This window comes from Tachyglossus aculeatus, chromosome 1 (genome assembly GCF_015852505.1).
Source record: "Tachyglossus aculeatus isolate mTacAcu1 chromosome 1, mTacAcu1.pri, whole genome shotgun sequence".
Lineage (NCBI taxonomy): Eukaryota > Metazoa > Chordata > Mammalia > Monotremata > Tachyglossidae > Tachyglossus > Tachyglossus aculeatus.
Genome location: NC_052066.1, coordinates 47,454,795 through 47,467,517, shown reverse-complemented (window position 1 = coordinate 47,467,517; position 12,723 = coordinate 47,454,795). Strand labels below are relative to the sequence as shown.

At 43.8% G+C, this 12,723-nt stretch overlaps 1 protein-coding gene across 1 annotated transcript in view; it reads right to left on the bottom strand.

Moving 5' to 3' along the window:
- SGPP2 (sphingosine-1-phosphate phosphatase 2) overlaps positions 1-3,626 on the bottom strand; it is a 102,596-nt gene extending 98,970 nt beyond the window's left edge. The window contains exon 1 of the mRNA XM_038749129.1: positions 3,474-3,626. Coding sequence (XP_038605057.1) covers positions 3,474-3,566 — 93 coding nt within the window. The 5' untranslated portion in view covers positions 3,567-3,626. The remainder of the gene's footprint in view (positions 1-3,473) is intronic.
- Between the last annotated feature and the right edge of the window lie 9,097 nt (positions 3,627-12,723).

Below are 12,723 nucleotides of genomic sequence, written 5' to 3'. Positions count from 1 at the left end.
CAGCTGAGAATTGGCGGAGCCGGGATTTGAACTGATTGACTAGGGATTTGAACTGATCGCCTAGTTCTCACTAGAAAGTCTTGCTTGGGGTGAGCCAAACTGCAAACACAATTTGCAATTTGTGTTTGCAATTTGCAAAAAAAATTATTCACACTGACCAAATAATGACATTGAACATACTCCTTTTTCTTGAGTGCATTTCCTTCATTTATCCATGCTAAGTTATAATAATAATAATAATAATGACATTTATTAAGCACTTACTATGTGCAAAGCACTGTTCTAAGCACTGGGGAGGTTACAAGGTGATCAGGTTGTCGCACAGGGGGCTCACAGTCTTAATTGGCATTTTACAGATGAGGTAACTGAGGCACAGATAAGTTAAATGACTTGCCCAAAGTCACACAGCTGACAATTGGCGGAGCCAGGATTTGAACCCCTGACCTCTGACTCCAAAGCCCGTGCTCTTTCTAGAGTAATATCCAGGACATAACAGATGTTCAATAAAAAATAGTTTTCCCTGCTTTCTCATTTCCCCACCAACTCAAACAGTAGTATTTATTAAGCATTTACTCTGTGCAGAACCCTGTACTAAGTGCTTGGGAGGGTATAAGAGTTAGTAGACGAGACTCTTGTCCACCAGGAGCTTATGGTCTAAGCAGATAAATATAAACACATGATTAATATTTGAGGGGTAGTTGAATGAAAGTGGGTATTGAGTGTAGAACATGTTAGTAAATCCATTCTGTATTCACAACTTTCAAATAGTTTGAGTCATAGTGAATAGATTTCCTTGTCGCTTAAAAGCATAAAACCTATCCAGCCTTTCTATAATGAGGATGGGCATGCATCCAAATGTGAAGCTCACATCAACACTGTCTTTGCTGCAGATACTTACAGTGCTCTTATTTTTGTAATAGGGAAAGCATTTAGGGGCAAAAATTTGAAGATCCAGATGACTTTTAATTTGATCCTTAGTGTTAGGCAATTCGCATTCTCTGACTCCCACTCCCATAACCAAAACACTGTGAGATGGATAGATCACAAAATGAAATACATCCATCTGTTTCCTAACAGAGGTGCAACAAACTAATGCAGATAATTTGGGCGTGGACACAATTAGCCTTAACTTTTGAGTCGACATTAGTCTTCTTCCACTGAAGTAGAAATCCTACCTGACATGCTCTATGATCAAACTAGAAAAGTTTGGCAGTAAGTTAAATCCATGCCTCAAAGAACTGCCTCTATTCCTTTCAGTTAAGTAGTCAACTTGGTTCATATTATCCAGATTCTTCATATTTCAAAGTATTTCAGTAATCTTTTCCCTTCTGCTGGTTACTACTCATCCTTTGAGGTAGTTTATAAATTGGGCTCCTATATCAAGAGGAAACATAGGGGATGGGGAAACAATGGACATAACTGAAAAGAAGTAGATTTCAGTACCTTGAGTGCTACCCCTATATTTCTGTATTTACATTCAAGGATATCCGTGCAGGTCAAGTTCAATTCGGAAATATCAACCAATCGTATGTATTGAGCGCTTACTGTGTGCAGAGCACTGTACTATATCTTCAGTACAAGAGAGATACTAACGCCACATATCATCCTGAGTTCCAGAATAATATGAAGTCCTACTCTTGTACTTTGAGACTATTATTGCCTCTGCATATTAAAATGCCCACCCTACTTTTTCCAGTTCACCTTCCCCAAGTCCCTCAGAAAATTACTGTGCAACATAGCTTCATTCCTACTGACATTTATTAGGAAAGGATAATGCTTTGTACTTTTCTTTCTTAACCACTAATGATAATAGCAATAATGAAGATCCTTATGAAGCCCTTACTATGTGCTAAGCACCATGCTAAGCTCTGGAGTAGAAATAGGAACCAGATTGGACTCAATCCATGTCCCACACATGGAGCACAGTCTAAGCAGGGAGGGAAAAAAGGTATTTTAGCCCCATTTCACAGAGGAGGAAACTGAGGTCCTGGTAGAGTAAGTCAGTTAATCAGTCAGTGGCATTTATTGAGCACTCACTATGTGCAGAGCACTGAACTACATGCTTAGGAAAGCTCGATACAGCAAAATTGGTAAATGCCCTGGCCCACAAGGAGCTTACAAGCTAAAGGAGATGTTTTGAAGTGTACAACTGAACTTGCCCAAGTGGCAGAGCTGGGGCTAGTATCCAGGTCTCCTGTCTCTCAGTTCTGTGCCTCCTACCAAGGACCTAATTATTCTTCCACGAGTGGAAAAACGCGACATTCAATTTTCCATATAGTCTTATCTGGTACACTGGATAAATAAGACCCCTAGTGAATGGTAACGGATCACCATCCTTCATCTTTGCCATTCCCCGCTTCATTTTTTGAAAAAAAAAAAAAGCCTGAAATCCACATTCCTTCTAATGTTTATGGCCACCCAGTGACCCAGAAAGACGATTGAGTGCCAATGCAGAGAATACATTTGAGACCTTGCCCTCAGAGATCTTACAGTCCAGTGGGAGATACAGATATTAATTTACAGACAGGTGGAAAGAGAAAAGAGGGGATGGGAAAATAAGTTAGTGCTTAATAGGGCGTGTAAAATCTGTACCTTTAAGTGTTTGGGGAAGTTGTGAATTCAAGAAGGCCTCATTTGATACTTAAGGGATAGTTGAGAGACTTCCTAGTGCTTTGTTTCCTCTGTATGTGCCACCAGTTCCCTTCCCACCTTTCTACTTTTAGCTAGTGAGTCCCCCGAGGTGGAGGGACCATGTCTTTTTCCCATCTGTGTATTCTTTCCCAGTGCTCTGCACACAGTAAGCACTCATCCATTCAGTCAGTCATATTTATTGAGTGCTTACTGTGTGCAGAGCACTGTACTAAGTACTTGGAAAGTACAATTCAGCAACAGAGAATCCCTGCCCACAACGGGCTCACAGTCTAGAAGGGGAAAATGAGAGTGTTCATTAGGGTTGTTACTATTTTTACATTTCATTTTCTGTCGCTTCCATTCTCTCACTCTCATAAAATGAGAGGAATAAGTTGCTTAGAAACCAAATTTAAATATGACGGATCCAAAATTGAATTTTTGAGCTTTTTCCCCTTCCCCCAAGTTTATTTCTTCTCAGAAAATCAGACATCAAATCCCACTCCTACACAGTAGGTGATCACAAGGATCAGTGTACTGACAAATACAATTCATTCATTCATTCAATCAATCGTATTTACTGAGTGCTTACTATATGCAGAGCACTGTACTAAGCACTTAGAAAGTACAAATCGGCAACATATACAGATGGTCTCTACTCAACAATGGGCTCACAGTCTAGAAGGGGGAGACAGACAACAAAACAAAACAAGTAGACAGGTGTCAATACCATCAGAATAAATAGAATTATAGCTATATACATATCATTAATAGACTAGAGTAATAAATACATACAAATATACACAATAACCACTGTTCACTGTAACAAAAATAGTAGTACTTACCACCCATACAACTATCAACCGTCTGGATAAATATGGATCAATATTCCAGTGAGTGAATGGAAGAAATGTGATGTAAAATATTTCTTGACCCATAGCAGCCGAAAACTTGAAGAGGTAGTAGTAAAAGTAATTCTTCACGATGTACTTTTGAGTGTGTACCTAAAAAATGAAAGTCTTTGTGAGTTCATGGAAATAGCTGTTTCATGGAAAGTCAGCAATACCTTTTAATAGCATTTTCTAAAGTTCATTATCCGCTCTATTGCCATAGTAATGTGTTTCATGATGATGATGATGATGGCATTTGTTAAGCACTTACTCTGTGCAAAGCACTGTTCTAAGCGCTGGGGGGAAACAAGGTGATTAAGTTGTCCCACGTGGGGCTCACAGTCTTAATCCCCATTTTACAGATGAGGTAACTGAGGCTCAGAGAAGTTAAGTGACTTGCCCAAGGTCACACAACAGACATGTGGCAGAGCCAGGATTCGAACCCATGACCTCTGACTCCAAAGCCCGCGCTCTTTCCACTGAGCCACGCTGCTTCTCTAAAAGTGCAAAAAGCTTCTCTGCTTCATAAAAAGTTATTAATCCTCATTGATTGGCATTTCATTATTGCAGCATTATTCTCATCTTATTACACAGATTAGGATTTAGTAATTTAGCTTTATAATAGAAGAAGTGTGTCAGAGGAATTAAGTACGATGACAATCCAACTGGAACAGTCCTACTGAAGCCAGAATTCCTACTCTGATAGTTAAGTGGAATATTCATTCATTCAATCATAAGGAACTGTACTAAGCACTCGCGAAAGTACAATACAACCGTAAACAGTGACAATCCCTGCCCACAACGAGCTCCTAGTCTGGGCCGGGGGAGACAGGCACCACTATAAATAAAGAAAATGACAGATATATACATAAATGCTTTAGGGCTGAGAGCAGGAAAGAACAAAGGGAGCAAGTCAGGGTGATGCAGAAGGGCTTGGTAGACGAAGAAAAGTGGGGCTTAGTCTTAGTTAGATGTGTCTTCAGTAAGGTTGTGAAGAGGGGGGTGAGTAACTGTCAGATTTGAGGAGGAAGGGCGTTCCAAGCAAGAGGCAGTACGTGGGCCGGGGTCGGCTTACTGTGTGCAGAGCACTGTGAAAGAATACACAGATAGGAATGAGACATGGTCCCTCCACTTCGGGGGACCCACTAACTAAAAATAAAAAGGTGGAGAGGGAACTGGCGGCCCATACATCTGGACAGAGGAAACAAAGCACTAGGAAGTCTCTCAACTGTCCCTTGAGTATCAACTGAGCCCTTCTTGAATTGACAACTTCCCGAAGCACTTACGTACAGATTACCCCATCACTTCAGAATAGTGCCTGGCGCACAGTAAATGCTTAAAAAACATAAAAAAGAATAGCAAAATGGTGCAAGCGCATTGTGCACAACCTTCCTGGAATTGATAGAGATTTTCAGTCATTTCTCACATTCTCCTTTCCATTTTAGTCATCAATCAATCAATCGTATTTATTGAGCGCTTACAGTGTGCAGAGCACTGTACTAAGCGCTTGGGAAGTACAAGTTGGCAATATATAGAGACAGTCTCTACCCGACAGTGGGCTCACAGTCTAGACCAATAGCCCAATAGCTATTGAGCACTGGTTCATGTCTCAGAGACAGAAAAACAAGGGAGGCACTAAAGTAAAGGAAAGCAAAGGAGAAAATGGCATTTGGCCTATTTCATTCATTCATTCATTCAATCATATTTATTGAGTGCTTACTGTGTGCAGAGTGCTATACCAGGTGCTTGGAAAGTACAATTCGGCAACAGATAGAGACAGTCCCTACCCAACAACGGGCTCACAGTCTAGGAGGGGGAGACAGACAACAAAACTAAACAAGTAGACAGGTGTCAATAGCATCAGAATAAATAGAATTATAGATATATACACATCATTAATAAAATAGAGTAATGAATATGTACAAATATACACAAGTGCTGTGGGGAGGGGAAGGGGGTAGGGCACAGGGAGGGAGTGGGGGCGATGGGGAGGGGAGGAAGAGCAGAGGAAAAAGCGGGGATCAGTCTGGGAAGGTACCCTGGAGGAGGTGAGCTCTCAGCAGGGTTTTGAAGGGAGGAAGAGAGCTAGTTTGGCGGATGTGTGGAGGCAGGGCATTCCAGGCCAGGGGGAGGACATAGGCCAGGGGTCGATGGGGGCAGGCGAGAATGAGGTACATTGAGGAGGTTAGTGGCAGAGAAGCAAAGTGTGTGGGCTGGGATGTAGAAGGAGAGAAGGGAGGTGAGGTATGAGGGGGCAAGGTGATGGAGAGCTTTGAAGCCAATAGTGAGGAGTTTTTGCTTCATGCGAAGGTTGATAGGCAACCGCTGGAGATTTTTGAGGAAGGGAGTGACATGCCCAGAGCGTTTCCATACAAAGATAATCTGGGCAGCAGATTGAAGTATAGACTGAAGTGGGGAGAGACAGGAGGATGGGAGATCGAAAAGGAGGCTGATGCAGTAATCCAGTCGGGATAGGATGAGAGACCGAACGAACAAGACAGTGGTTTGGATGGAGAAGAAAGGGCAGATCTTGGCTATTGAAGAAGGGCATACAGCTGCTAAAGCTAATCCACTCTCTATGCCTCGCTCTTATATCCCCTGAACCGACTGCTTCCCATGATTTTTATTATTATTAATAATAATAATAAGGGTGGTATTTGTTAAGCGGTTACGCTGTACCAGGCACTATACTAAGTACTGGGGTAGATACAAGCAAATTGGGCTGGAACAGTCCCGGTCCCACATGGAGCTCACAGCCTTAATCCCCATTTTACAGGTGAGGTAACTGAGGCACAGAGAAGAGAAGTGACTTCATTCATTCATTCATTCAATCATATTTATTGAGCGCTTACTGTGTGCAGAGCTCTGTACTAAGCGCTTGGGAAGTACAAGTTGGCAACATATAGAGATGGTCCCTCCCCAACAGAGGGCTCACAGTCTAGAAGGGGGAGACAGACAACAAAACAAAATATATTAACAAAGTAAAATAAATAGAATAGTAAATATGTACTTGACCAAGGTGTCAAAGCAGACAAGTAGCAGAGCCAGGATTAGAACCCACATCCTTCTGACTTCCACCCAACTCTATCCACTAGGCCATGTTGCTTGTCTGTCTGTTTTTCCCCAGTCTGGCCTTCCCCTCCCTCCCTCCCTTTTTCAATCCAAAAAGACATTGATGTCCCCATCGTCAAAGACTTTCTGAAATCCCATCTCCTGCAAGAGGCCTTCCCTGATTAATTTCCACTCTCCCCCAGGCTTTGTAGTATTAATATCCCTTCAAAGCCCTACTGAAGGCTCATCTCCTCCAGGAGGCCTTCCCAGACTAAGCTCCCTTTTCCTCTGCTCCTCTTCCCCTCCCCATCTCCCCAACTCGCTCTTTTTGCTCTACCCCCGTCCTCCCAACACTTGTGTATATATGTACATATTTATAATTCCATTTATTTATATTAATGATGTGGATATAGCTCTAATTCTATTTATTTATATTGATGCTACTGATGCCTGTTTACTTGTTTTGATGTCTGTCTTCCCCTTCTAGACTGTGAGCCCATTGTGGGCAGGGACTGTTTCTGTTGCTGAATTGTACTTTCCAAGTGCTTAGTAATAATAATAATGATGGTATTTGTTAAGCACTTACTATGTCCAAAGCACTGTTCTAAGAGCTGGGGAGGTTACAAGGTGATCAGGTTGTCACAATTTTAATCCCCGTTTTACAGGTGAGGTAACTGAGGCACGGAGAAGTGAAGTGACTTGCCCAAAGTCACACAGCTGACAGTTGGCGGAGCCGGAATTTGAACCCATGACCTTTGACTCCAAAGCCCGGGATCTTTCCCCTGAGCCACACTGCTTCTCTAGTACAGTGCTCGGCACACAGTAAGTGGTCAATAAATATGACTGACTGAATGAATGAGCGCTTACTGTGTGCACAGCACTGTGATAGAATACACAGATGGGAAAGAGACACGGTCCCTCCACCTCGGGGGGCTCACTAGCTAAAAGTAGAAAGGTGGGAAGGGAACTGGTGGTACATACATCATCATCATCATCATCAATCTTATTTATTGAGCGCTTACTGTGTGCAGAGCACTGTACTAAGCGCTTGGGAAGTACAAGTTGGACAGAGGAAACAAAGCACTAGGAACTTGGAACTTAACTGCCCCTTAAATACCAAATGAGCCCTTCTTGAATTCACAACTTCCCCAAACACTTAAATGTACAGATTTTACACGCCCTATTACTTAAGCACTAACTTATTTTCCCATCCCCTTTTTTCTCTTTCCACCTGTCTGTAAATTACTTTAATATCTGTATCTCCCACCGGACTATAAGATCTCTGAGGGCAAGGCCTCAAATGTACTCTCCGCGTTGGCACTCGATAAATATTATTGATTTGGAAAAAACTTTCCTTCCCTCACTGCTCCAGTTGCTGCCCATTCATGGCTATCCTTGCAATAAAATATGTTCCAGTCTGATTAAGTCCTGAACAACCTACCGCCAAAGGGCTCTGACAAAGCATCTGAAATGGTTATTGGAAATCTGCCCAAGATTCATTTTCAGGGCAGGAGCAGTGGGACCAGTCACGCTCCCTGCTTGGGCTTGAGTTCAGCCACCTTGAGAAGGAGAGGTTTTGAGCAATCAGTCCAAACGGGTAGGCGCGTCACCCAAAATGACGGCAAAGCACGAAGCAGACGTTCCATAAATACGCTGGATGGTGCTGAACCATAAAAAATTCAGGACGAACGCATAAACTCTCAATCGCCTTACTCTGTACTCATTCTTAACCGTTTCTTGTTTAGTGGAGAACAGCCCCAAGTGCCCCTCTTTTATTTGGGGTGAGGGTTTGCGTGCATGGCAGAGTATCTAGACGGGGAGGAATCTGGGAGGTGTATGGGGGGAGGCAGGCAAGCCCCCCACATTCTCAGATCTTCAGATTGTATTTTCAAAGATTTAACCAAGTGAAGCCTTTGCAGTTCTCTAAGTCGCTATCTTCGGCCTCAATCTGCACAACAGCTATGTGAATCTCACGGACCTGGTTTTACTGTAATTTTCAATCCCACTGACATTTAAAACAAGGCAATGGAATGGAATGCCTGAAAAAATGTCACGGAAATGTTGGTGTTGCTTCTTAAGAGTAGCTCAGGATACACTTCATTTCTTAGCCAGGTTGATGAAATGGATTTGCGATGCTTTCAATTGCTCTCCCGGCTCCTCCGGTAAGGAGGTTGGGTGTGAACATACTGGGGTTGGCGCTGGGAACAGGAGTAGCCCCCTACACAGAATACCTCCCTGTCCCTGGATGCTACATGCTGTGTAAGTTCCTTATGGGAGTACTGTGGGCAGGGAATGTGTCTGTTTATCCTTCTATGGCAATAATAATAAATAATAATGATAGCACTTATTAAGCACTTACTATGTACAAAGCACTGTTCTAAGCTCTGGGGAGGTTACAAGGTGATCACAGTTACGGGGGGCTCACAGTCTTAATTCCCATTTTACAGATGAGGTAACTGAGGCCCAGAGAAGTTAGGTGACTTGCCCAAAGTCACACAGCTGGCAATTGGCAGAGCCGGGATCTGAACCCACGACTTCTTGACTCCAAAGCCCGTGCTCTTTCCACTGAGCCACACTGCTTCTCTAAGTCCTCTCCTAAGCGCTTAGTACAGTGCACTGTGCACAGTAAGTGCTCAATAAATACAATTGAATGAATGAATGAATTCTGGACAAAATAATAATAATAGTAATAATAATGATGGTATTTGTTAAGCACTTACTATGTGCCAAGCACTGTTCTAAGCACTGGGATAGATACAAGGTAATTAGGTTGTCCCACGTTGGGCTCACAGTCTTAATCCCATTTTACAGATGAGGTGACTGAGGCACAGAGAAGTTAAGTGACTTGCCCAGAGTCACACAGCCAGGATAGAAGCTATGACCTCTGACTCCCAAACCCGTGCTCTTTCTACTAAGCCACGCTCGCTTCTTGGCTGCAGCCCTAGGTGAGACTGCCTCCCTTTAATTCATTCATTCATTCATTCATTCATTCAATCGTATTTATTGAGCTCTTACTGTGTGCAGAGCACTGTACTAAGCGCTTGGAAAGTTGGCTTTCTTGCCATGCTCAAGGCCAGAGGGGTCCCCCATTCTCAGCCAGGGTCAGGTCATGGGGGGTGGGGGGAGAGGGAGTCATGAACCAGCTTGAGCTATATTCCCGACTTGTATTTCCCAAGCGCTTAGTACAGTGCTCTGCACACAGTAAGTGCTCAATAAATACGATTGAATGAATGAATGAATAAAAAAATACGATTGAATGAATGAATTCACTGCGGTTCCAGCTTGTCAATAGTCTTCATCTCGCTCTCTCCACCTCCAAAACCTTCTTAAGTTCTGAAGCAGCTCATTGTGGGCGGGGAACACTTGTCTGTTGCACTGTACTCTCCCTAGCACGTAGTACAATGCTCTGCACACAGTAAGCGCTTAAAGAATACCACTGATTGACTGATAAGATCACACCCCCTCCATGAGGCCTTCCCCAATTAAGCCCTCTTTTCTCTGGTTCCCTCTCCTTTCTGTGTCTATGCACTTGGATCCGTGACCTTTGGACATTTGATATGTGCCCCAGTCATCACCACAACACTTGGGTACATGTCATTAAATTACATATCGTACACAACGTATTTATTCATATTCATAGAGAAGCAGCATGGCCTAGGGGGTAGAGCATGGTCCTGGGAGTGAGAAGAACCTGGGTTCTAATCCCAGCTTCACCACTTGTCTACTGTGTGACCTTGGCAAGTCACTTAACTTCTCTGTGCTTCAGTTACCTCTCTGTCCTCTAGACTGTAAGGTTGTTGTGGGCAGGGAATGTCTGTTATAGTGCTTCGTACAGTGCTCTGCCCACAGTAAATGCTCAATAAATACGATTGTCTGACTGCAACAATGTGGGTAAAGACCGTGGGACATGGGCTGTGATCAACCTGATTAGCTCACATCTACCCTAGTGCTTAGTACAGTGACTGCACATAGTAAAAAACCAAAAAAAATTATAAAAAAACAGGTCCTTTGAGTCCCAGGCCCCTGCTCTTTCTACTAGGCTACATTTCTTCTCATTAGCTCCTACTGCTTCAGCTATCATTTCTATGCAGATGACTCCCAAATCTACTTCCCCAGATCTCTCTCTCCTTCTCTGCAATCTCACGTTTCATCCTGCCTCTACGACTTCTTTATTTGGATGCCCTGCCGAAATTCAAACTTAAAATGTCCAAAACAGAAGTCTTCATTTTCCCAATCAATCCTGCCCTCCACGACTTTCCCATCACTGTAGATAACACTACCAGGCTCCCTGTCTCACAAGCCTATGAACCTTGACATTATCCTTAACTCATCTCTCTCATTTAGTCTGCATATTTACTGTCACCAAATCCTGTTGGATCTATCTTCTAAAATCTGCCCTTTCCTTGCCATTCAAACTGCTATAATGCTACCATCCTCCTGTCTCTCCCCAGTTCAGTCTATACTTCACACTGCTGCCCGGATCATCTTTGTGCAGAAACGTTCTGGGCATGTTACTCCCCTCCTCAAAAATCTCCAGTGGCTACCAGTCAACCTACACATCAGGCAAAAACTCCTCATTCTCGGCTTCAAGGCTGTCCATCACCTCGCCCCCTCCTACCTCACCTCCCTTCTCTCCTTCTCCAGCCCAGCCCTCACCCTCCGCTCCTCTGCCACTAATCTGCTCACCGGGCCTCGTTCTCACCTGTCCCACCGTCGACCCCCAGCCCACGTCCTCCCCCCTGGCCTGGAATGCCCTCCCTCCGCACATCCGCCAAGCTAGCTCTCTTCCTCCCTTCAAAGCCCTACTGAGAGCTCACCTCCTCCAGGAGGCCTTCCCAGACTGACCCCCCTCCTTCCTCTCCCTCTCCTCCTCCTCCCCATCCCCCCGCCTTACCTCCTTCCCCTCCCCACAGCACCTGTATATATGTTTGTACAGATTTATTACTCTATTTTACTTGTACATATTTACTATTCTATTTTGTTAATGATGTGCATCTAGCTTTACTTCTATTTATTCTGATGACTTGACACCTGTCCACATGTTTTGTTTTGTTGTCTGTCTCCTCCTTCTGGATTGTGAGCCCGTTGTTGGGTAGGGACCATCTCTATACGTTGCCAACTTGTACTTCCCAAGCGCTTAGTACAGTGCTCTGCACACAGTAAGCACTCCATAAATATGATTGAATGAATGATCCGAGCTCGTATCACAGCCCGCCTTGACTACTGCCTCAGCCTCCTCGCTGACCTCCCTGCCTCCTGTCTCTCCCTACTCTGGTCCACACTTCACTCTGCTGCCAGGATCATTTTCCTTAAAAAAAAAAAAAAATTCAGTCCACATCTCTCCACTTGTCAAGAACCACCAATGGTTGCCAATGGTAGTGCCAAAACCACCAATGGTTAGGGAAGCAGAATGGCTAAGTGGAAAGAGCCCGGGCTTTGGAGTCAGAGGTCATGGGTTCAAATCCCAGCTCTGCCAAATGTCAGCTGTGTGACTTTGGGCAAGTCACTTAACTTCTCTGTGCCTCAGTTATCTCACCTGTAAAATACAGATTAAGACTGTGAGCCCCCCGTGGGACAACCTGATCACCTTGTTACCTCCCCAGCGCTTAGAACAGTTCTTTGCACATAGTAAGCATTTAATAAATGCCATTATAATAATAATAACTATTATTGTTATTATTATTATCCACCTACACATCAAACTTCACTCTGCTTCCAGGATCATTTTCCTTAAAAAAAAAAAATTCAGTCCACATCTCTCCACTTGTCAAGAACCAGCAATGGCTGTCCATCCACCTCCACATCAAACAGAAACTCCTTACATCAGATTTAAGTGATGTAAACTGCACCAAGCACTTGGGAAGTACAAGTTGGCAACATATTGTTGCCTGTCTCCCCCCTTCACGACTGTGAGCCCGTTGTTGGGTAGGGACCGTCTCTATATGTTACTGACTTGGACTTCACAAGCGCTTGGTACAGTGCTCTGCAAGCAGCGTAGCTCAGTGGAAAGAGCCCGGGCTTTGGAGTCAGAGGTCATGGGTTCGAATCCCGGCTCCGCCAATTGTCAGCTGTGTGACTTTGGGCAAGTCACTTCACTTCTCTGGGCCTCAGTTTCCTCATCTGTAAAATGGGGATTAAGATTGTGAGGCCCTCC